The sequence below is a fragment of the Cygnus olor genome, chromosome 12 (genome assembly GCF_009769625.2).
Source record: "Cygnus olor isolate bCygOlo1 chromosome 12, bCygOlo1.pri.v2, whole genome shotgun sequence".
NCBI lineage: Eukaryota > Metazoa > Chordata > Aves > Anseriformes > Anatidae > Cygnus > Cygnus olor.
In genome coordinates, this window is record NC_049180.1 from 4,327,982 (window position 1) to 4,354,512 (window position 26,531).

The 26,531-nt window shown below is 34.0% G+C and overlaps 1 protein-coding gene across 8 annotated transcripts in view; it reads right to left on the minus strand.

Annotated features, from left to right (window-relative positions):
- The window catches only part of CDH13 (cadherin 13), a 478,422-nt gene that overhangs the window by 221,733 nt on the left and 230,158 nt on the right, over nucleotides 1-26,531 (minus strand). The window contains exons 6-7 of one of the 8 annotated variants that reach the window (XM_040571563.1): nucleotides 23,462-23,508; nucleotides 11,832-11,871 (exon numbers count right to left, since the gene is read on the minus strand). The exons of 6 other annotated variants lie outside the window; for them this stretch is intronic. In XM_040571563.1, the coding sequence (XP_040427497.1) occupies nucleotides 11,847-11,871; nucleotides 23,462-23,508 (72 nt within the window). In that variant the 3' untranslated portion in view covers nucleotides 11,832-11,846. Of the gene's footprint in view, nucleotides 1-958; nucleotides 1,010-11,831; nucleotides 11,872-23,461; nucleotides 23,509-26,531 lie in introns of those variants that run through there. One more of the 8 variants, XM_040571565.1, reaches the window with a different exon arrangement.

Sequence of the window (26,531 nt, forward strand, 5' to 3'; positions counted from 1 at the left end):
AGAGACTCAGATTAACTTCACAGTCTCACCTACCTAGTCATTCTGCAACTTGTGCACTTTCCTCAAAGTCCCATGCAACTTGTCACCAGCTTTACCTCCACTGGCAGATCCAGTTCAGGATAATGCCTGTTGCTGACCTCACTTACTCATATTAAAAGACAAACTTGTGGTATGAAACATTTGCATCCTTTCTAAAGAGTAGTTATGGAGGAAGCGTCACACATAAGGAAGTTGTTTGTCCTTCATGGAGGTGAAACTCCAATCAAAAATAGGCTGTTATGTAGACAGGGCCTAATTTACGGCTTCCCTTTATAGCCAGAATGAAAGGAGCCCCCACAAGAACCTGAATATTGAACTTTATCTGTGTGCAAGTCAGAATTCAGGCTTTTAATATTCATTTTGCTTTGCTGTTTTTAAAATTTTCCAAGACAAAAAAATAAAAATAAAATAATTGAACACTTTTTTTTTTCATACAAAATGTACATACTGAATAGACATTAGCTGACATGAAAAAAGAAAGAGAAAGAGGAAAAGTACACAACACAACTACATAAATCTTTTATGAGAATGGAAGCTTCAGGAAGATGTAAAAATCAGCATAGAATATACCTAGATTAAATGGAATTATCAGTTATGCTGTCTGAAAATGAAGTGGGTACAAGTCTGATAGGCCTGCAGTTGCAATCCTATAGGTTGCTTGGTAATGGGCATTGAAAAATAAGTCTAAAAATCTGTTAAACATCTTCTGCAGGTTGCAGAATAAGGCTGTTTCAAGATACCTATTGTAATGAAATGTTTAATAATAGTTTTATCTTTTATTGGAATATGGAAGTGCTGTGCATATATGCAGAGATTAAAAATGAATAGGGCAGAGAATGGGATAAGCAGGGAAAAGGGACAGATTTGTAAAAACCCAACCATGACTTTCTAATGAGCCAAGCCAATTTTGTAAACTAACCTTTAAAATGCAAATTGCACTCATTCCTTCAGTATACTGTCAGCACAGAATCTAAAAATGTAAAGAACAACATTTCTAAAGAGTGCTGACTAAATTCTATGCTCCCTATTTTCACATTATTTCACCTTATTGCTGCTTATTATTTCTATTATGGTAATAGCAGGAATAAATTGAGATGCTTACTAGGATGAGCAGCGTATAAACTAAACTATGTGGTTAGAGACAGGCCCCAATGTGTAAGCTCAAAATCTAAATTTAAGTTACCCTTGCAACTGTGAAGAAGACATCACAGTGTTGTTACTTAAATTAAAATACAATCTCTGTGGCAAATTTTGCAGTAATCCTTCAGAAGCAAACTATGCTGTACCACCTGGACACTGTGCCAAGATTTAAGCTGGGAAGAATGAATGTTGAAAATCTTAATACTATCAACTAAATCCTTTGTAGATCTCATGGATGGCTTTTCCTAGATCCTGATAGATCTTTACGTAGGTATTTCATCATCAACATGGGAAACGCTAAAGGCAAGTTAGCTAAAAGTAAACCATCACAACATATAAATTAATCAACAATTGAAAGACCCGAAGAGAACTTGGAAGTAGCATCACTCTCCCGCAGCTTCAGAAATTCAAAACTAGCACTACCCTCAAAATCTAATGATTACTTCACCTACAAAAATTTCTGTGCTATTAGCTACAAGTCTAGCAATGGCCAGACATCAGAAAAGAGAAACAATTAAAGGCATATGATGATGGCAGCACAAGAGCAAATAACAATAAAAAAAAATATATATATATATATGTATATACACCTTTATTTTGGACAGTCAGGGAAGTTTCTAACCAGAGCAACAAGGGTCTGAATCAGCTTTTTAATGGGAACTTGAGTGTACAAAAACCAGAGTGATGATGGAGTTGGATCAGTTTATGCAACAAACTGTAATGAGATGAATCATCATATATGAGATCCCTCTCAGTGCCTTTTCCAAGGCCTAGGATCCTTCTGGGGTTCTTCTCACTCTTTCTATACTTTCCCTTCCTTTTGGCAAAGAGGTGGTAGAACACAGGGAAAATGCAAAATGAGTTCATGCTCCTTTTCATCTTTTTTTTTTCTTTCTTTTTTTTTTTTTTGTTGATGTTACATTTGAAGAAGAAAACTATTGTTCAACATATTCTGGCCACCATCATGGTCAATGATTGAATACTTTGCTCTAGACAGCTCTTCTCCTTTTTCCACTGTCAGTTTTTTAATTTCAGTGAAATTCCTGTATTTTACAAATGCAGAAAATTTGCTATAAGTGGTAGTGGTAGTTAAAACACAAATACCATAAGTCTTTTCAAAATTAATGAAAACGAATAGCTAAAATGACCAAATGCCAATTGTACTCACTGAAAGCAGTAACAAAGCCAGCTCGGACTGCAGTAAATCAGGATTTAACCTTGTGTATCCAATCTGAAAATACTCAGTTTACTATATTTTGCTTGTACCATATGGAATGTAGATATAAAAACTTCGCTCCCACTCCAGAGCAATCAGCCTTGACTACAGCCACACCTAACATCTTTGCACAAACAGATGGCAAGTCTCTTAATATTTCATGGCACTGCCCCTCATAATTATGGCTTTTGCACAAATAAACAAATCACACATTACACAGCACTTTCCATCTCACAATAAAATAAATAAATGGTAACATTTAACAGAAGTTAAGTAGATAGAAGAGCAGAAAATTAGGATTTTTTATTTTTTAATATACAACATACATTTACAGCCTACATAAATTTGGTGACTTTTCCATATAAAGCCTTTGGAGAATGTGCTTTTTACATTATAAATGTATAATTGGATGATAATTATTAAAGTAATAGCTATAACGTCTAATGCACTATTTGTTAACACTTGGTAATTGACCCCTTAGACTGTTTAACACTCTCACTTCACTAAGGTTATTTAATTATAAATGGAATCTATTATCTAGTATTAAGCAGCATATCAAGTATCATTATCTGATTAGTGAAGAGTGATTATTTACAAAAAAATTAGATAGTATTTCAATGAACAAGATAAATATTTAAGGCATACATGTATGTTCTGCAAATTAAGCTTAAGCAAAGCTAAAGGTCTATCCAAATAGGCACAAGTAATTGGACAGTATAATAGCAAACCACTCACTAATTCTGATAACTTTTCCCTTTCAACTGACTTCAAAGATATTAAACAATTTTCCAATCAAAAGCCATTTTCCTTTAAATTTAAGATTTTACCATGATTTGAAGAAATGAAACTCGAGATGAAGAACCAGATTCATCTTTCAATATTATCTATGAATTCATCTCTCTCAGCTATGAATTATATAGAATATAATCCAAAGACCATACAAGCCAAGGGAAGTCATTCTTTTTGTATTATTTTGCTACATCATTTGCTAATCTAAATCCCATTGAAAACACTGGAGTCTCCCTAGTGACATGCTGAATTTGTTTTATAGTCTTGCTTCGTCAAAACAAGCAGCCACAGGAAAACAGACAGAATTCTTGACGTAAGAACTGGAGATTCTTATCATCAATGACACTGCCATTTGGAACTGCAAAAGTCAATTAATGTAAACAGCCATTTTACATCACCTCATGTATCTTTCTGTTCTATAGAGTATCCATATGGAAGGACCCTTTACAAGACTTCTGTGTAATTTCCTCAAGTTCTTCACATAGCCTTGGTATATTCTGACCTGTCGTGAGTGCCACTGATTTAAAAACTTTCTGTTTAAACCCTAAGAAACACTTCTAAAAGGGCAAGAGAAGTAAAATCGGGTTCCAGGATGGAAATTTCTAGACAGGGAAAGCTACTATATGGACTACTATATCTTTTATGTTGTTGCTCGCCTACTCCCCTCTTTTCCTTTACTAGCCACAGAATAAAAATAGGAATCTATGAAAATGCCTCTTGCCAGAAAGCCTCAACTATCTTTGAAGTTCTTCAGCAACAGTAGCACTCAAAGCTATTGTTACAGTATGACACACACACACATTTTCTTTTCAGAGTGAAAGAAAGTAGGTCTCTCTAAAACAAGCTGTGAGTAATTACTTCTTGAGGTCCTATTCATAAAAAAACATCTGTTTTATAGTCAGGTCACATTTATTCCGCATATGTTTTTGTGTGCAATTCAAGTTATTTATTCTATTCACAAAGAGGGAAAAGAATATTCTTTTCCTAGCAAAGACCAGAACATTGCTGGGGTCAGGTGAATGCTCCTTTACTCTCTTAGTAAAAAGTAACAAAAATTACAGAGAAAAATTTAGTATCAGAATAGCTTTGTGAGCTACCTGCTAATTGAAGCACCATGGTTCATGAGCACATGAGCACATTTCACCCCTATTCAATGGCTCATCTCAGGATCACCAGCTACTGAGCTCTTGTTGCTAAGAAACACTACTCAGTTATATTTGAAATATATATTATGAAAAGGTGCTGCTTTTCTTTGGGAAATGAATGTGTTGCCAGATTGACAGGCATGGAAACAGGCTGAGCAGTATGCATTGCTTCTTTCAGTGTTCCACAACATAGCCAACCATGCTACCTGATTGATGTGTTTAAAAATGTGAAATGCCTGTTCAGTTGTCGTCAGTATGCTAAGACAGCTAAAAGTGTACTGCACCAATTAGATTCAGCCCTTATTATAAAGATATTTATTCACATTAAGCTAGAAACTGAAACTCAGAATCATCATCTAAGAAAATAATGAATTAATACATAACTATGAAATACACATAAACATATATCATATCTCTTTGTATATACACACACTTATATGAGCTAGTAATAACATGCTGCTTCTGTTTTGGAGCAGACTTACACTCACAATTTCCTCACTGAAGAAAATTATTTCAGTAGGACCATACTGTTGCCTCCAACGACAAAGAATTTAAATGATGCATTCACACCTTCCTCTCCCCTTAAGCAAGCCCCTTTGGCTTTTATCAGCAATGAAGTATGCATAACTGCAGATGAATATTAAAGTAAAAGCACAGTTTGTTGAAAGACCTAGGTTCTCCTAGGTGTAAATAAGCAAACGAATATATAAATTCATAATCTCTTAAAGAGCTTCTCTTGACTCTAAGATTTCAAGACTACATTGCAATTTCTGCTATGAGATTACTTTTTGTCAGCACATTGATTGTAGTCATAAACCACACTCATCAGAAAGGGTTAATCTTAAAAAGACACACAAGTTGAATCTCTTTTCAACAATGCATTAAGCTACTACTCATTGAAATACAATTGAAAAATAAGACTATCATCTTTTCAACTCAACTGAATCCCTCTAAAATTAAATTATTTTTTTTTGCAAGAATTTTGTATTCATTTTCTTGTGGATTATCAAATATCTTGTCCTTCAGTCGCAACAAAAGTTGGTAGGTCAACAACCTTAATTTACCATATTGTGGTAACTCCTAAGGTATTAACATTTATAAGAAGCCTTTTCCAATGGAAAGTTATTCAGCACATTACCTTTTTAAATAATAATTAGGGCTGAATTGCTACCCTCATGAGCTAGTGATGTCTTTGGTAATTCAGAAGATATGATAACTGCTAGATCCTATTATGCTGAATGTTACTGCAGAACCTGTATACCCTAAGTACATTTGATTCAATTTTCAGCTCATAGGAGGCCGCTTCATATTATGTAGTGACAGAGCAATAAGGTCTGTCAAAGAGTTGCATATATTTAGGTGCTAAAATCAGGAACATTCACTGGCACTGTATGATATAATATCTTCTGTGATGCTCTTCAAATAATGGGGGTTTGAACAAAATGAATGTTCTGAAGAATAACAGTACCAGAAAATGGAGTTAGAATTTGCTGTCATAAGCAAATTTTAACATAAGTGAAATAAATTTTCAATTGATGCAAAGAGTCATTCTAACTTCCTCAGTCTTCTCTTGAAACTGTGGTTCTGCTTCTATGATGCATCAATGACCCTTTACAGCAGTTTCACAATGTGAAAGAAGATAAGAGCGGCCATGAAAATAATTTAGATTTAATTTAGGAATACTTAACATTACCCTGTCATGTGAAGTCGTTTCTTTTTAAACTATGATGTCTATCAAATTCCTTGCTGATATGATACAAGGCCATGAAAAAAATGTCTACAAATTCTCATTTAATATACACCTCGGATATTTTCATTCCAAAATATGTATGTTTTCCTGTAAACTTACATGGATCAAGTACAGAAAAATATAACTGGAAACAAAAAACAAATACATTGCATCAAAAGCTCTAAACAATTAAGAAATCACTTTTGCTATTCTTAGGGGAAAAAAAAAGAAAGCAATGGCACAAAATTATGGCCTGTTTATTTCAAGTCGTGTCAGAACAATACCAGTGTTTGAAGGAAAAAAATATTATTGTGCCAATGAACACACCAACATTTGCTGTATTCTGCAAGCATATCCTGTCAGTAAATGCACAAAAAAAACCCTTGAAATTATATTCTTTCTTTCTCCTTGCAAAATATAGATCTTTTTCTACCAAATAATTCAGCATTTCATATTGCAGTAACCAACTTATGGAAGGCAGAAAAGATTAACTTGTAAAACTTTATGCATATTTTTTATTTCAGTGTTACTAATTCTCGGAATTATGATCTTCCCATTCAGGCCCACAGGGTGTGCATGTTTGTTCTGTTTGTTTGATTTTTATGCAAATAGGTAAAGGTGATCAAAAACAAACAGTTGTTCAAAAGAAAATGAATTTAAAAAATACAATAAGGGAAAGAATTTAAAACTTTCTAAATACTTACTGCCACTGACTTAAACCTGCTTTTTTAAAATTTCAAAATATGATCATTGTTGTATACATTTTTATTTATTCAAATAAGATTATATAAAGTGAAAAGGCAGAATAAAATAATTATCAGATTGCTTTATGCTCAAAACTTTGAAAACTATTAGGATATGAATACTAGCATGAGGCTAGATGATGTATTAATCTAACTGAGGCTAGATTCTGTAAATATACAGTTTTCATATTTTTCAGGTAGACAAAATTTGAAATGAAACTATTTCTCTAAAAATAAAATATAATTTTAAGCTTTAAAAATACATTTCAAAGAAGTGCTTCACTTGAAAGGTCTACTTGGAATATAGTATTTGAGTTTCCAAATCACACTTCTGAAAAAAAGTAAAAGTACCGTTTCCCATAGAAAATGTATATTTTGCATTCAAATCTCCAAATATCCAACTAACGCACTAATCTTGGCTGAGCTTTCCCTCAACCACTAGGATAAGGCATAAACAGGCATTTCTGGGGAAGTTATTGACATGTAAAAGTAAATTTTATTAATATTGTGAACAATCTTGTACATGAAATAAATTCTATCTCAAGTAGTTGATAACTCAACCAGAGTTGGGTGAATCAAGTCATGAAAGAACAATCAACTTTAAACGATGTCATCTAGAACCACTACAGTAATTAAAATAAAAAAAAAAAAATCACCAAACTAGATTCCAAAGAAGTTTGTACAGTTAGACAAGAAGTACCTGATTCAAGGTTAAACCTCTATTTTAAATATTTAAGTTAATCAGACTTTGACTGCAGAAGTAGTTATGTCCAGCTGGAAAGACAAGAATCTTTTACTGTCTGTTGAGCTAACTTTAATGTCTGTCTTCTCTGCGCATACACACAGTACCATATGTTTGTTCATCAAATTCTCCTCTTTCAACCATACAACATGTAACCAGAACTATTGATTTCTTTACCATAAAAAGTGTATATATAATTCTAGCAATTTGCTCCTCAATTTAGTAAGAAATAATGCATGAAAATGTGAAATCTTCTACATCACTCAGGTTTGTACGATTTTGGAATGCCTCAAAAAATAAAACCTCTTGGATAATACGTTGTCTCAGTTTCCTATTTCCATCCAACGTATAGGGATATACAGTTTTCTTGTGCCAACTTAATCCACGCCTTAAACTTTGATTCCCCTTCTTCTTTTCTCTTCCACAAGTACAACTAAACTTCCTAAAATTCATCAACTGAACTTTCTTTAATCACTCTATATTTATGTTTGAATGAAATTCCCTTCAAATAAAAGATATCCACTGTGCAGTTTCAACAGAAGCTCAGCATGTTAATGAGGTTACCTAATGAGCTTAAAATGGTTAGCTTTGGTACAAAAGATAAGACTTGCTGAGATATATCTCAGCACACTTACCAAATAAACGATTTCGTATTGCAGTACAGTTTATTTTCAAGATAAATATATATACATATATATACACATTTAGACAGAAAGAGAGTTCACCAGAGCTTCCAAACCAAGAACAAAATAGTAATAAAAAAATATCCCCAAGCTGAAATAAACTGATTATTGTCAAAGTCTATGTTCTTACAACCTACAAAGTAATAACCTGGGATTTCAACAGGGGTGCAACATCGGGGCTCCAGTCCCCAACTGCTTTTAAGGCTGCAAGCAAAACACACATGACTCCTTAATATGAGATTTGCTATTGTAATATTCTCTTATAAAGATAAGAGAGAAATATGCACTCGCAAAAGATGTAGGTGATAAAAAACAAACAGTGCAAAGACAGCTATCTTTTGCAAAAGATTTGGGAAATTTCAATTTTTATTTATTTATTTTACTGGAAATGAATATAAAATCCAAATTTCAATTTTATAAAAGAAATTATTAAGGTATGCCTACCCACAGCAGGTGGGGTTGGAACTAGATGATTTTTAAGGTCCCTTTCAATCCAAACCTTTCTATGATTCTATGAAAATACTTCAACTGCTTTAAAATAACAAATAACTAACTAACTAAATAGATAAATAAATAAATGAAAATCGAGGTTGGGAAGAAAGCTGAGCTGGATCTTAGGAGACTTTTGCCACTTACCTCCAATATATCAAATAAGGATGAGTTCTATTTTGAAATTAACACAATGTGTGAATTTTCTAAACAAGTGCACATTTCAGACAGCGATCTACAGGGAACTTCATAATTTTTGATTTTCATTTAAACCTGCCCTTAAAGAAGTCACTAACACACCACCTCTGACCAAATTGGCACCTTCAAAGAATTTCTGATATGCTTCAGACAATACTCCAAAAGTGACATGGATTTACAGAAGTATTACTGTTCTGCAATATTGTGAGGTGTGTTTCTTAACAAATGTCCCAATTCAGTTTCCCTTGACACCCTCTATTACTGCTGTGGTATTAATTCAATGGTAAAATTGTAGGCCACAACAATCAGAAAACATCTACAGAAACTACTCCTTACTTTCAAGAGGTAAATGCATTTCAGTCTATCAATGACATTACAATTTGTTCCTCAAGGGTGAAAAATTGTGTCCTCAGAAAAACTGTACACCTTTGTAGAGCTATAAGTGTGGCTCTAAGAGGCTTTTCAGGTAAGTTCCTGCCTTCAAAAACTCCACTTCAAAACTCCACGAGGATCATTTTTTCTTAACCTGTTTGGACTAAAACTAAGATTCTTTAATCCCAGAAAGTATTTCATTCTTAGAATAAATTCCAGCAGATAGATCAGAGCAGAAGACAGGAATATCTTAAATTCATCAGCATTGAGAAGTATTTTGCCATCACCTAGGCTTACACTATTGATCTGCATAGTGAGAGATGTCTGCAAAGACTTTTTGCTAGTGTCAGAAGAACCTAAGTGGTAGAAGTCTCTAAGGATTGTCTTCCATCCTCCCAGCAAAATGCAAAATAATGCAAACACGCCCTTTTAATTTATACAGGTCTTATTATACTAAAAATAACTTCTATTGAGAATGTTTGTATTAAATTGCATCTCACCAAATACATACATTACAACAGTCCAGTAGAATTCAGAAGAAAAGCAATGTTAATCATCACCACTTGTGATGTGACTATGCAAATACCACAAAACATATACTCTCTCTATATATTTTTTTTCATTTCTCCTTTATTTCTTCTTATCTGGGACTTGATCATAGAGACCATGGACAAACAAAGCATGTCAGTTCAGCTCAACTTTTAAAACTACTTGTATTTGTATTATTAAAGACGGTTATGAGAGACCTGTAATAACCATTATGGAGGTGGTTGTAAGGATGATCCACATCATAATTTCAAAAAGACAATTTTGTTTTCATGTTGCTGTAGTATTTCTTGTGACTGAATAATAATACATAAGATTGCAAGGACATGTCTGCTGTGGCTATGGCTTCAACTACACAAGAATACAAAAAGCAGACAAATAAGAGCAAAAAGGCTATTTCCCAAGCCATGGGATCCCAATAGTTGGCTGTCACAGCAGGAGCCACTCTATGTTACTGAGACAGACTATTAGTCTCTCTCACAATCTGAGATATAAATGATCCATAAGAGAATTCATTGTATTTCTATCCAATTAAAAAAAAAAAAAAAAAGTTGTGACAACAAAGAAACTAAACTAAAACATAAATTGAACACGTTTGGAACTTTTTCTTTTAAAGCTTCTGAAAAAGGATGGGAGAGCTAGAGGAGACGAAAAGCATCAGGAGTCACAAAGTGTGATGGAAGGAAAACTTTTACTGCTTGGTGGAAGCAGATGGCAAAAAATGGGAACTTCTTACCAACTGCTTCTTATACCTCACTGCTTCATCAAATGTGAGCCAAGCAATTGGCTCATTCTCTTGAAGTTCACTGAAGATCTTCCCATAAGGGATTTATTGGCAGCTTGGATATTACTTCAAGTTTGTTGTAAACCACCTGGTTTAATCTTAAAATCAAAGTGTTTCATTTACAAAACTTTTTTAAAGTTCTTCTGAGTCCATAGCAGCTAAGTATATTTCACATCCCATCTGCTGTCGTTCTTCTTTTTTCCTCCTCACAAGAAACTATTCTGGTAACAATCACACTTGGCAGAAGCTGAAGCTGGGAAATGCAATAAATGAATATTCTAGAAAATACAGAAATTATGATGGTCATATCTATTTCATTGCAAAAGCCCAAGAGTATTACACTCATGACTGTGTCATGCCAATATCAGTAGTATGGTTTACTGGAATGTAAATCAGATCAACAGGTATGAGTAAAATGAGAGAAGGCTTTCATTCAAGAAGAGAAAAGAGATTTTCTATCAAATTATTCCACAATCAGGAACTTTAAAAGATAAATTTGGACAGAAAACTCTTCAGGACCTTCATATTTTTTCAGGAATCTCCCCTCACTCTGAAAAATGGTAATACACTTTCACTTTTGAGACCATATTAAAGATTTTCTGATATCATTTGAAAGCACTAAAATTTGCTTTAAAATATTCCTCAGAGACTTTCGAAACAGCAGAAGTGAAAAAATCTTCATGGAAAAATAGTGGCAAAATTAACAAACCATATAATTTTCAAGTTTTCAAAAATAACCTAATTTTCTGGTTGCAATTATTTCTAGATATTAATGTTTTTTTCTTTAAGAAGCTGGCCTTTCTTATCAGTGGTTTAATTCTGTTTAAGAGGCATTTGTTCTTGTTGGAAATATTCCCCTCCTTAGACAAGTAGTCTACAATACAGAAAAATAGTGTAGAAAATATGCAAGAAATAAATACACAGCTCTACACAGAAACACACATCCTCGGTCAACACTGAGAGGTCTAAGCCATAGTCATGGAATTTTAGTTCAATTATTTTTTTTCATGTTCATTTTGAATGCACAGAATGCAACTAGATTACTGTTGACGCTGAGGCTGAAGACTAGCAGCAAAGCGAAAAAAAATCAATGAAAATAAATTGAAAAGGGGTATCTTTAGTCTTTGAAGATGTTTAGACAATAATTGTTACAGAGCAATGAAGAAAAGGCATACTGCTTATAGACTAAAACTTTAAGTATTACAGTACCAGAGGTATTCAGAGCAATATCCTAGATAGACATAGTGACCATGTGCCTACAAAGAGCAGATAAAGCAAGATGCTGTAAATTACAGGTTAATATCTTACATCACAGATATACAGATTTAAGACCTGTAGCTCTGAGAGAAGCTTATCAAAATTGTCACAAAAATATTACACAAGTAAAACCAAAAAATGAAAAATACTTGACCAAGTAGTTATAAGGATGAGGGAAGAAGGAGAAAAAAAAATACATGTGAATACAGATAGTTTAGGAAATTCCACTTCAAGCAGTATCAAGTATTTCCTTTTTTTTTTTTTTTTTTTTTTTTAACTAATAACAGCAGAACAGTACATTTTGGAACGTTATATTCTTTGACAGTCCATTATGCCATATTTTTGAGTACTTCAATTTACTGTACAAAGCGATGTTCATATTCTACAATGTTATAACAAACGAAAAAGTAGCAAACATATTTTATTTTCGTGTTCTATGTTCTTCAACTGTACTCAGAACCTCTGGCATGCCTTTCTTCCTAATCAGATTCCTTGATAATTTTCTGGAAATGGCTGGTCAAATATATGCATTTCCTGTAACGATTCCTTAAATTATTTAAGTCAAAGCTCAACTAAATTTTAGAGTAGAGAGAATGAAATTCTAGGACATATATGATACTGTAACTGTCCTATTTTGGCACAGAATTGGACTACCCTTTTTTTGCCTTTAATATCTTATATATATTTTTCCTCTCACATGTATAAATGGAAACATTAATAACTAATTCTTCCCCACAAGACTGGGTGTTAAGTTGTATGGTATAATCAATCTCAGTAAAATTTCAAACATACAGACTTTAAAGCATTACCAGAACTCTTCTGTTCTTAATATCCCTTTCCTTAATTCTCCCACAAGCTTAATAATGTGATCACAATATTTTCATTTCAGTGATCTCTACTGGGTTCTGCAACTGCTGCTCCTACCAAACAGTATTTTCAACATTAATTTTACTGCCACTGGCAAAAAGTTGTTTTCTTGTGTGTTTTTTTCTTTAGATTCTAACTACAATGATGTCCTTACTTGAAATTGACAAACATAATCTCTCAAACTTCCAATGACCATAAAATACTTCAGCTTCAATTACTTACTGTACTTGTAACTAAAAGCTCCCTGACACATCTTATCAACATATTCATAAAAATCAGAAGCGGACTTTTTATGATTGAGATTTTTTTCCTTGATGTTAGACATGCATGGAAATACAAAAGGTAGAAAGCTCTATTTCTCCCCTTCTCCCCTCTGCTTTATTTATTTAAAAGAAGCATATAAAAAGACCCAGTTTTCACTGTCTGTCCTCTCAGACTAGACTACAATTCAGAAGAAAGCCTATACTGTTCCCAAGCGATAGTTTACATGCTGGGACCTCTGGAAGTTAGTCATTGTACACACACACAAAACACAATTTTAAATACATGAAAAGTCAAAGAGTATAATTAGAACGGGCTTTAATCAAAGTCTAGTGCAGATGGAATGAAACTGAATACCCTCACCTTCAAAGGCTTTAAAAATGGATTACCACGTAGACATCAACTCTACAGAGGAGGTCAGGTATTTCACTGCCCCACATGCTGGGTACTGAATCAGCCAGAGACTTGAAGTAAAACTGCTCTACTTTTTCTTTAAATTGAGCAGACAGAAGATACTTGAAGACTGATAAGGACAAAAATTACCTTTTATTAGAATGCACCTATGACCCAGTAAAATGTATCCCTTTAAATAAATAAATAAAAGATGTGTTGGTTGTGATGAATTAAAAAGATTTGAATACAGATCTACTCTCTGCCTACAGTGCCCAATTTTAGTACTCAGAGAAAGGAAACCTCATTGTACCTTCTAAACTATGACAGCTTTTTCGCATTGGTCTTTACTCGTTTCTTTAGGCCAGTTTTTAGTGTTAAGCAAAACCATATCATGAAAGCACTTCTCAGCTTTAGGAAAATCATGGTGGTTTTTTTGTTTGTTTTTAGCTTGTTGCTTATATTAGATTATTGCCCTGCTGTGTGATAACATCTAAAGAAACAGTAGTATAACTCACTTGTGTTTTCTGAAAATTAAAATTTCTGATACCAAAGTAATTAATTTCCACAGGGAAAACTGTTTACTTTAGCAAAAAGATTAATGAAAAATATTGCAGAAGACAAAATTCTGTTAGGCAGCTGCAACGTCACATTTCCTCTCATTGGAATTGTTTTAAATGACTATCCTATCTATTAGTGAAACATCCCGCCTTTTTCAGGTTGTTTAGCTTTAAAAATATATAGGATTCAGGAAACTGGTGGCCTGCAATGAAAAAGATAATGGAAAAAAGCTACTTAAAACTGATGAAAAGCAGTCAGCAATTCTACTACATCTCTTCCTAACCAAAACGAATTTTTTTCAAATAAAGCATTATTTGTGCATCCATATATTTAGAATAACATTTATCTCTCTTGCATTAATCCGGTCATACCAAAATGTCTGATTTGTATATGGAACCACAGTTCTAGGGAACAAGCATTTTATATCATTGCATTCAGTATATTTGCACATTACTAAATGAGTCATGCAGGAAAAGGAAAAAATAAGTGAGTAAACAAAGAAAACCTTAAATAACTCACTTATTTCTATGCAACTACTTCACAGTGTTGTAGAAAAGAAACATTTGGAAAATGTCTGTACAGAGGACAACAGTACAATTTCTATTAGCTTTAATTTAAAGTTCCTTATGTATTTTAAAGCGAAAGAATATCTTTTTAGCTTTTGAGTAATATAAATCAGACCTTTCTTCTGTCTAAAGGTATGACCTCTTTTGCCACAAAGTTAGCTAGACAACTTGCCACTTTACTCCTTGACAAATTAGCTCATTGTTTTCCCATTGACTGCTCAGACACTATACTTTTACCACAAATACATGTTCATGTGTCCATATGTTTATCAAACTGTCGGTGCTAAAGTTCAAACTAGTTCTTTGTCGAATTTTAAAACATCTGAATCAAAGGGTAAAATAATGGAGAAGTTACATTTTAAGTCAGTCAAAAGAATCTACGCCAAAAACTTTGGAAGCTGTAACAAGCTTTATGGATAATTGGGAGTTTAATGATAAAACTATGATAACCTATCATATGTGATAAGAGGAAGAGAAATGTTTCATTTTTAAAAGGTACCGTATCACTTACATATATGCCTCCTGACCCATTAATATCAGCTGCTCAGTCTGAGTTCAACACCATTCATCTTTCCCTAGGTATACATCATTCTTGATGATATCAGAGAGAGTTTGGGCTTGGTTAGGGAGAAAATAGCTGGATGGCTGCTAGTAAGTAACCACAAAATGAAATTTAAGAGCAACATGAGTTCAGGGATCATGGCATTCCAGCTACTGTAGTGAATCAGGTTTAAAGGTCTTATACTAGAATATAGTATCATTGAAAAACAAATGAGTGTAACAGATAGAGAAGCATAGGAGGCTTCATTGAATTAGCAATTGACCATATGGTAGAGGTTCTTGAGTGTTTCGTGTTTCGTGTTTCATAAAAATGCACTAAGCAATGAAGAAGAAAACTGATTTATGGTGACCATCTGGTACCAGACTGACCCCATCCTTTCTGCAGTATTGGCAACTCATGAGGAAGTGGTTATCCCTCTGACTTAGCTGAAGCTACCTGTAACATCCCACTGACAGTGCTAGAATAACAAAGTCACAGTGCATGTCCTAGAAACAATCTCAAAATAATCTTTGCTATTCAGTAGGACAAAATGTTTCTATGGATCTGACATGTAAACAGAGAAAGATCAAAAATTTATATTATCTTTCTTCCAAATAAAATTTCTATCTGGCTTCTTTGGAAACAAATGGGTTTCCACAACAAACACCTTGGTAATTTCCAACATCTTACAAAAAGATTTTAAAAGCAATACATACAAAGCAAATTAAATCAGGATATTTCTGCCACAGAAAAGCTGGAAGAGATGTTAAGACAGAGAAGACTAGGACATGGATGAGGGATATAGTATGCAAGGAGAAAATAAGTTCGTAGTTATAATGGAGGAAGACCCCAAAGGCTTGTACATTGAAAGGGTATATGGAGCAAGCCGAAAAGATGACAGTCTACCAGCTTGATTGGCAGGAGAATGGTTGTGTTGTCTATATTGACAAAGAAGAGGGAAGATGAAATGATTATTTCTGAATCGGCAGTAAGACATCCAGAAGGGCATGTTAAATAAAGGTTTTGATATAAGACTCCATCAAGAGAGAGGTCAGCATAGAGATGGAGCTGTCAGTGTATATATAATTGGAAGGCATGGGAGCAGACAAGAGGTGCAGAGACAGAAGAAAGTTAAGACATCTCAGGGAAAATCCCCCAGAAAGGAGATTCATCAGAAGAGATGCTGACAAAACAGCCAGAGATAGGACAAATCAGAAAAAGATGGATTCATGAAAGATGAGGAGCCTGAGAATTCCCAACTGAAGTATGCTGGACAATGTCAAAAATGGTATCCTTCTTGTAAGGTGAGCTAGATTTTTTTTTTTCCTATTCTACTAGCATTCTGGTGAAATCAACCCTTTCCTTAGCAAAAGTTGGAAACATTGTATGTGATGTTTACTTTGTGATATAATAAACTTAGTTAAGTTTTTTAAAAATAAACATATTTCTATGTTTCTACTCAAAACAAAGACTTTCACTGATGTGAAGACAATTACAGTGCATTTCCAAAGTGCCAATATGAGGCACAGTAATTGAAAGCACCATTTAAATAACAATAATACAGATATGAAACATGTACCCGTAGTTTATAACAACATGATGTGCTCTATACCATTAACTTTTAATTAACTCCAATTTTGCCACAATTAAACTCAATTAGAGCAGAATGTCTGACACTACAATTAGCTGTATATAAACACCCCAGTTGGTGTCACATTGAATTAATGTCTCCTGATGGTGGATTCTCTTTCCAAGGATAATGGATTTACCACCATCAGACTGTTAATTGGACCTGGCACCTCATGTGTTATATGTATTTGAGACATAATACCAGAACTTAGTTTCCTGCACAATTGTGCTTGTCAGATCTACAGATTTCAAATGCAACTAGCCAAATTCTTTACCACCCTGTACATTCTGTAATAAGTCCCATGTAGAAAACCTCTAAAAAAAATCTCACAATTTTACATTCACATTTTTACTCATGCAGCAACAATGAAAATTATTATATATCATTCATGTTGAAAAAATACTATAATGTATATAGAAAAAGAAATGATATCTATTAATAAGCACCACATTTAGCACAATAAATCATTGTTTATTTGCAAAGTTTATTTTGAATGATCTATTTCTTCTGCCCTTGCTCATATTAGAATCTCAATCTTATCTCATGAACAATGCTACTGAGATTATTAGGTTTTGTCTTAATATATTACAGCCTCAGTGGAAAGCAGCTAGCCAATGATTAGTCTTAGTTTAATATCACACTATTGAGGCAATTATACTCCCCAAAAGACAGATATTACTAAGACAACACCTACCGCTTCACTTCCAACCTCACCACTGTAGAGAAGCACATGACATTAGTCATAGAATAAGACAGCACTTACTACTAGTAAGTGTGCTTGTATCTGACTTTGAGTAAAATCTGTGATTTGCCATGACAGCATGAGTAAAGAAAGAAAACTATTCCTTGCACCTTTAAGAAAACTGATATTTAAATCATCTGAATTTCCTAAATATTGTTAGGAAAAAGTTACAAACAAAACAAAAACACAAAAGACAAAGCAAACTGAAATATTGGCTTCACAATGTGGGGAAAAAAAAAAAAAAAAAAAAAAGAGCATACTTAACCTTAAAAAAGCTGTAAAAAAAATAGAGCCATATAAAAAATGAAGATAATCTACTACATCTTTTGAAGAGCTGAATCTTGTTTTAAGAAATTTTTGGCATCTAAAATATAGTGGTGAAGTCAATGGGCAGTAGAATTACTTAAATAAGGTGTGTGTATATATAAAATATATTTTGAGAGTGATACATTTCACCTCCAATTTGCAAAGAACCTCTGGCTTCCTTTCCTACTATCCTTCCTTTCCTACCTCCACTTTATTCCTGTGTGAGATAAAGTAAATAGCCTGCACAGAAGCTGGAAACTTCTACATGCTACTTGCACAGAACAAGTTTTGTGTTAAGAAAAGGAAAACATTCTCATTAATAACCAGCTTTAATAATTCTGGCTCACAAGGACACTTATAAGCTTCATACATATCTCCCGTCATTCTCTGTGAAAAGATAAAAGAAAATTGACCTGGTGGATGTGACTTACCTTATTCACACACTTTTCAAAAGTTTGGGGATTCAGAGCAGAATGTATAATTGGTGGAAATCATACCCAAATCATACAATTGTCGTAAAATACCATAATTTATGGTGTTAAATAGCAAAAATTCAAATTGACTCGCTACTATCAGTACATCATTTTTTCACATCATCCAAATGACAGTAACAAAGGATCCTTCAATATAGGTGCAGCTTTGTGTTACACTACTAATGCTATATGAAGAGTAGCACCTCCTAAATCACAAACTGCATCTTTGGGGATTAGAATGTGCTCTGGATTTCTGTAGGATATGGTGATTAAACTGTGCATGTTTTGCAAGAATTGCTGAGATGAAAAGCTCAGGTTCTGTGGTCACTGCCTATAACATTGGATAATCATATATATGGATGAAAAAGGACAAATGATAATGATCGAAATGCAATAAGTGATAAAAATATGTTCAGAAAGGCTCTAATGAATATTCAAATAAGCTCACAGCAAAACATAATGAAGGAAAAACTCATAGCAGGGTAGCAACACACTGCCAGTATTAGGAATGAACATGCTTATAAAATCCTTGGCATTTTATCTGTCACTGGGGAAGGTACAGGTTAAGTCTCAAATGCAAATGTGTATGCCTGAAGTATGCCCTGAGACTGCTACAGCAAAGCACGTATCAGTACTCTGTAAATACTAATTGCAATTAAATGTACAATGTCCACACTGTTGTTTTAAATGTTTTGAGCAGAGTCTATTGGAAATAATAATAATAATAATAAAATAAAATGTTATGCTACACTTATGGTACTTATTTGTAATTATTTTCAGTGAGTCACATCTTCAGTAGTTTCAAAAATCAATTGAATTTCCTTCCCCTGTGAGCTGAAAAACTGCAAAAAAATACATCTTTTTTGCTTATTAATTGCTATTATTGTCATGATTTGATTTACAAACAGGAAAAAGTTATTGAAAACAGTCTTTATTCCCAATACAAACCCATGTCAAAAGCCTGTAATCTGACTGCTATACTTCTGGGAAATGACTTGGAGCATAAGAAAGATGATTTCGCCTTTAATTGTAATTTTAATTCGGAATTCAACTAATCAATTCACTAATTCCACCCACCAGAATTTAGGAGACAGCTTCCTTCCTATATTTCAGCATGGTTAGATCAGCCAGAATAGACCAGGGAAATGATTTATACACTTGCTTCTACAAGTTCGAAGCATGTGGTAGAGGTAGTAAGCACAGTATTGATCAAAGCTACCAATAATGAAATAGAGTTAAATTAAATGCACATCCTCAAATACACCAATTACTTTAAAGCATTTTCTTTAATAAATATATTGCCAATATCAATTCCAAATAGGTCTGATAGGAACTGAGTACCAGTATCAGTAGATGACTTGGTACCTTAAAAGTAACACTGAAAATTAATTTTGCAATTTAAAACCTGACAAAATGCAGTGTATTTTTCTAGTTGATGTATTGTTAGTATAGTAAAGGTTACAAATGCAGTTACACTCTCCTGCTTCTGTACTGCCACAAATGTGTTCTGCAAAGCTGAATGACAAGCAAATTACATGTTTGGAGAATCAGTTTGCTGGCTCATAAAGCCCATAAACATAGCAGATTGGGCTTTAATTTATTGGTTTCATGTCCAGCAGATCCACAATTCAATAAGGTCAGTGTCATTACATATGCCCTGCACAGCGTAGCCAGCACACAATACAAATATTCATATGCCAAGATTTGAACTTAAGAAACACTCTAGTCCTGACAAGTACCAAAATTGCTGCTTTTCTTTAAGTCTCCATCGGAAGCTCTACATTTCTAATCTCGAGACCAAGATTGCAGCCTTCACTGAGAAGAAGCTGCAACTGCTGGGAATAAGGCCTTCAGACCTGCAAATCCCAAGACTGTTGAAGGAAACTCCATCCCTCTGTACACAGTGAGCATGGCTGTCCCACTGATCACTGGGAAAATAGAAGCTCATATGAAATGACTAGTTAGGACAGTATTGTTCCATGCCAAAAGTTTTCTGTCCTGTTTAGAGAAGAAAATGTAAAATAAAGTAAAGTTCCATGGCATCCTGGGCATATATAACATATTTAGAACAATTTCTTTTATTCCATTTTGTCCTCTTCCCCTGTTCCTTAGCAGCAAGGAAAAAAAAAATCAAGTTCTTTTACAAACTGTTTTAGAAAACAAGAAAAAACTGGTAGTTTAAAACTGTCAAGATTTTCCTCCCTCTTAACAATTTGTAAGTAGTACACCATAATCCTGTTATTTAAATCTATTAAATCTTCTAAAACTAACACAAATACAACAGCAGTACACTGCTTTATTTGTTCACATCCACATATAAAATCTGTAACCTGTATTCATATCACCTGTGTATACATAATACATTTAAGAAATAAATATATAATCACAGAGCCTCAAATAGATAATAGGTATTTTTAATGCATTGCATTCAGATATCTGAATTACCATCATGTAAAATAAATACTAAGAATAATGGTAGAGCAGAGGTTGGGAAGAATTCTGCAAAGATGAACTCTCTCTATTTTGCAAATATAATCCACAAATACAAACTCATAGCAGGGTGTGCTAACAACAAAAACTAGAAGAAATTATAATTAATATTACTCCAAGACTCTCATGCATATAACAGTTTCAAACAGAGGTTTTCTGGCTCCATATCACCTTCTCCAATATTTTACCCATGTGTTTTCCCACTCAGAAGCCTGCAGTGCCAACTGGACAATATTTATTATCATCTCCATTTTAGTGTCGGGCTTCAGGAAAGATCCAAGCAGAATATTTACCAGCCCCTATTCCTGCTGCCAGCAGCCTAGCAAGTTTAGATGAAATATTTTAAATATGGTAGAAATGCTCTCAACAAGCACTGCCCTTTTGGATGCATGGTGTAAACAGGAAGCAATTCTCAAGACCCTGGTGATAGTATAGAAATATCCTAGAATTTTATCTCTCTCAAAAACACAGAACTGAATTTTTCAAAACCCATCAACTCTTATGTATATTTATACATTAGACCAAATAAAAAAAAAAAAAAAAAAAAAGAGAGAGAGAAATAATTTCCTTATCGAGTAGCATCTTCAAAAGGATCAGGATTACAGTTTCTGCATCCACCCTTGCAAACTTTAATTTAGTCATGCACATGCACAATGAGTTTTGCTAGTAGCTACTGTGATCCATTTTATCCTCTAAAGAAAAATAAGAATGAAAGCCCCTCAAAAGAGGAAGATCCATCATGGTATTCTACATGTACTGATATAAGCATCTTAAATGATCTGATAAAATAATTAAACTAAAGCTGTGTCTTGTTAATGAGCTACTAGAAAATAAAAAATAAGCAAACAAAACCACCTCCACAACAAAACAAAAAAACAACAACAACAAAAAAATCACCACCAACAAAATCCTCCAAGACATTCACCAAATATACCTTGGTTTTAAGGAGAATATGTAATTAAAAAATTATTAGTAATGATCTGAGTAAACCAGGATGAATACAGCAAGACTTTCTTCATTTACATGTCAACAAAACGATGCCAACTAATATTACATAATATTAGAAGCCTTTTCATACACTGTTCTTTATTTACAGTCGTAGTCCAATACAACTCTCTCACTCATCTGCTATTATGCATTGAAATAGATCTAAAGGAGGAAAAATGTGAACACAGAATTGCCTGTTTTCATGAATGTTTTCACCACAAAAGACTAATAATGGGAAAATGGAGATTCTTACAGCTCTGCCTGCAATAGGTAGCGATGCCAACTCTTACATTTTTATGAGTTTCATGACAGTCAGTGGTTTTCTTAGAGCTCCACCTATCGAGTCCTGTCATATTTTAATTTTAAAGAGAGAAATATGTAACTGCCAAAGAGAGCTTGAAAGATCAGGTACTTGGGTCAAAAAAAGCCCAGAAGCTAGATTAAAGGGAACTCAATACATCAGTATAAAATCCTCATGCAAACTTTGAAGATCTGACTTGTATATTTTAAATTCTTGGGAGAGGTAATGCTTCAGATGGTGAAAGTAGGATGCCTACAGCTCAGAGTGACTAAAGTCTCCACAAATAACTCCAAAATGCTGTAATTATGAAAGACTGATAGTGCACATTTGTGTTTATGCACAAATACATACTTGTGCATAAGTAGGTATTTAACCAAAGTACAGCAGAAAACCAACCTGCAAGTACATAGTGCAGCTGTACTTTTAAAGTGAGTGGGTAGATAAATGATTCTCTTTGTTATTGGCAAATGTTACCAGTCAGAATTATATTCACAAATCTTGCATTTTCTTACACTTCATTTCTTGTAAACACTACAGAGTTCACGTGTGATGAAATAAGGGAATGGATTCTGTTTATGTTCATGCAGCATCAGTCAGTTTGTTAACCCAGGTCAAACCACAGGGCTGAATTATGCTGTTAGCAACACCCATGGCACACTACTTGAGACTAGTCAATTGCCATAAAACATCAGCTGATATACTTGCCAAAAAACAAACAAAAACAAGCAAACAAAAACACCACCACCAAATTAAAAAAAAAAGGGGGGGGGCGGGAGGTGGAAGGGGAGGGATTCTAGTTTCACTACCACAGTTCAAAACATAAAATGTTCTTTTTTCACCCACCCACAACCGGTCATCTGCCTTATCTGTGGGACTGCAGTGGACTTAAAATCTAGCAGTCAAAAAGCTTTGAAGATGACAAGGGGAAATGGATTCTGGACTGCAATCATCAATCTTTTTCGAAAAATTTCTTTTTACAACCCACAGATATTTTTGCATGATTTCACTAATGGAGACCTCATGGTCCATACTGCCATTTTTCCTCAAAGTCTCTAGCAGACATTGAAAAAATATAATAATAAAAAAAAAAGTGCATGTCAATGTAAGGGCTTTATCAACCAATTGCATCATATTAGGGCTCCTAAACATTGGTGCAAGAAAGAGCAGATGCAGAAAGATTGGCTTTTGAAAATAGCTTAACTGCACACATTTGAACATTTCATAAACTAAATGCTAGGCTTTTCCAGGCAACCATGTACTTCTTAAATTAATTTGTTTAACCTGACTGAAGGGATATACAAACTAAAAAACATTAAAATGTAAATAAAACTCCTTTCTCCATCAAATTCCTTATCATTACACATAAACTACCTACGCTGTTTCACCAGAATTTTAAAAAAGGCAACTAGCAAGTAATCCAAAGTTCAGGGTTTCCAGAACACAGGTTTCTAAAGGAATTTATTTATGAACATACCAGATTAGAATGAGTAAAGCAGAACAACTTTTGACAGTGGAAAGGTTCTGTAAAATAGCAAAACAAATTTGCTTAGATGATGGTTATGCATACCCCTAGCAATGCAATTTATATACAGCCTAAAACAGGTCAGTATGTCTAAATAAGGAAATGCAGAGAGTGTAGAAAAAATGTAAGTGAATGACACAAAACATCAAGACAGACAGGGGGAGTAGAAAGGTTATGGAATTAAGTTAAAAGTGCAAGGGAAAAAAAAAAAAAAAAAAAAAAGGATCCAAAAAGGTGGAAAATGAAAAGAAGATTGCAGGAGAGGATAAGAGAGGTAATATGATTTTCTTCAGGTACATAAAGAACAAGAGGTCAGAAGGGAGACAGAAGGTCCTCTAGCTGCAGAGAAAAAAATAATATTGACATAAAGATATAATGAATTCATAAGAAAAAGAAAGAAAGGAAGGAAGGAAGGAAGGGAGAGAGAGAAAGAAAGAGAGAAAGAAAAAGAAAAAGAAAAAGAAAAAGAAAGAAAGAAAGAAAGAAAGAAAGAAAGAAAGAAAGAAAGAAAAAGAGAAAGAAAGAAAGAAAAAAAGAAAAAGAAAGAAAAAGAAAGAAAAAGAAAAAGAAAACAGGTGATGTTTGATGGGATGGGGAAACAATGTAGATTAATAACGAATATTCTCTTTCAGAATGTGCTCAGTTTCAAAATGCACACTGTTTCTGTATGCATAGCAAAGTATCTAGAACCTCACAACTTGTGCACTTATTCCAGGAAAATAAACAGGAAATAAACACCCAGTAATAGATGAAACAGGACCCCCTCCCCCCCCCCCCCCCCCCAACACATACATCTCCCCATTCGCAAACACAAGATTGTTTCTGCTTAAACTATGGTTAGCTAGAACAATACCAATGCATCAAAATAGGCCCAAGAGAAGTTTCTGAGAAGAAAAAGATTTCCTAAGCAAGTTGTTTGTCTTGTTCCAACTCCCATTTGCTCCCATTGCTCCCATTTTTCCTCTAGACTGCACCTTTGCAAACACGAGTGTAAACAGGCATGTCTGAGTACACAGCAGAGAAAAATGGGCAAATTCTACAGCATTGGGGTACACAAAGTGTGTGTGGGGGGTACAGACCTAAGCTGCAGGAGCTCACCTAGTCCTTCTCTCCACTCCATTCAGAGCTGAGAGGCCCTGGCCAGGGATATAGCATGTCAGAAGTCCCTGCAAAAGTGCTGCCACATCCATCGCTGCGTAAGGCTGGGAACAATAATCTATGTTTGCAAAGCAATGCACACTCCTTCCCTTTGCTGTAGGAAAACATAAGGTTCAGAGAAATGGCAGTGGTGCCTTTCCAGGTATTTATGCCAAGTATTTCTAGGCTCACCTAGAACAGTGAGCCTTCTGCAAGAATTTTTGACAGTTGCTATAATACAAGTAGACAAGGAAAAGAAACAAATAGATCATGCTAAAGAGTGAAGCAGTATCATGATGACATTTAAATGCCTTAAAATGCAATTAATGTAAACTAGCAAAAATGGTTTCACAGACTATTAACATTACATGACAAAAATATTATTAGTCTCCTCTTGTGTAACTGAACACATCATTATTCTTTTCAGGAATGGCATTCTATTTGCAAGCAGTACTCATTAAAAAAAAAAAAAAAAAAAAAGGCAAATAAAACCAAACATGAAACCAAAATTTGTCTCATTTGTTACTGTTTCAGTAAACTCCAATCATTCTTTATTTCTTACTGCTGGGCATTTCCACCTCCTACTCTTCAATAAGAAAATACTAATTTTGCCTGATGTTTGGAATTTGGGTTACTTTTAGCATGGAGATCCAAGCCCACTACCTTCTCTTTGCAGTTATAGGGTTATAAACAAACCTTTGCTGATTTTTCCCTTTAATGAAACTTCATTCTGTTCCTCCTACAAATGGCATGACAGTGCTGTTGAACAGCAGGAATGACAAAGCCATGCAAGCAGTTAGATCTAAGAATAAAGCATATGCCCTCTAACAAAACCAACTGTTGACTTTTGTGTGCTTTCCACAATAAGTGATATGAGGATGCTAGTGATTTCTGAAATGAATCACAGTACCCTGCTGATATCTCATAACATTAAGATCTGCAGTATGTATTGAATAGACTATTTACAGTAAAAATGAACAAGATATGGTAAATTGGAGAGTTTATACAAAATAAATATCTTTTTCCCCCAAGACAAAATGGCAGAATATACATAAAAACAACATGAATTTTAACTAGACTTTGTCGGGTTTTCATTTCATCCAATAAAAAAATAATAATAAAATTAGGAAGAAGGGAGATATTCCCAGTAGCTTGACATCCCACTTACATACCAGCTGTGTAAGCAACTATTTAAATCTTAGTTTTACAAAATATGATTCTATGTACAATGTATATGCACAAATACTTGATGTATGCACACAGTTATGATGATCACCTTGTTTTTCATCTTAGTGAACAACAAATGCCAAAAGTTCCCAATTAATTCAGGAGTCTGCCCATACAGATCTCACTGAATGATGTAGACTGCTGCTGGGTTTTCTCACTGCTGCATTTCTGCTTTCAAGTTAAATGAAAGTAAAATTTCCTAAAGCACAATCTTTCATTTTATAATCTCTCTATATAATAAAGGTTAAAAATATGAATTATATTAAAAATAATAATAATACAGGTTTTCCTCAAGTTTAGGGCATTCTCTTTACATGTCTTATGTGTCTAAAGCCATTTGATACAGAAGAACAGGATGCACCATTTTTTGACTAATTCATCACTCTTACTTTTTAGATGAAAAGTATTTTTTTAGGTTGACAGATTCATTTACTTCACTCTCTTCCCATACAAGTGAAAGCAGTGCTAAGTCCTAAGCAATCATGTCAGAAGCAAAGACCAGTACTAAGTCAGTACTGTGAGCATGAAGAACAGGTTCCCATAAGATGTACAGTCCTCTGTAATATAATGCCATTTTAGGGGCTGAATACTTTTTTGGTAATTACAGAGGCCAACAGCAGATCTTTAATAAGGCAAAGAGACAAACAGGCAGAGACTC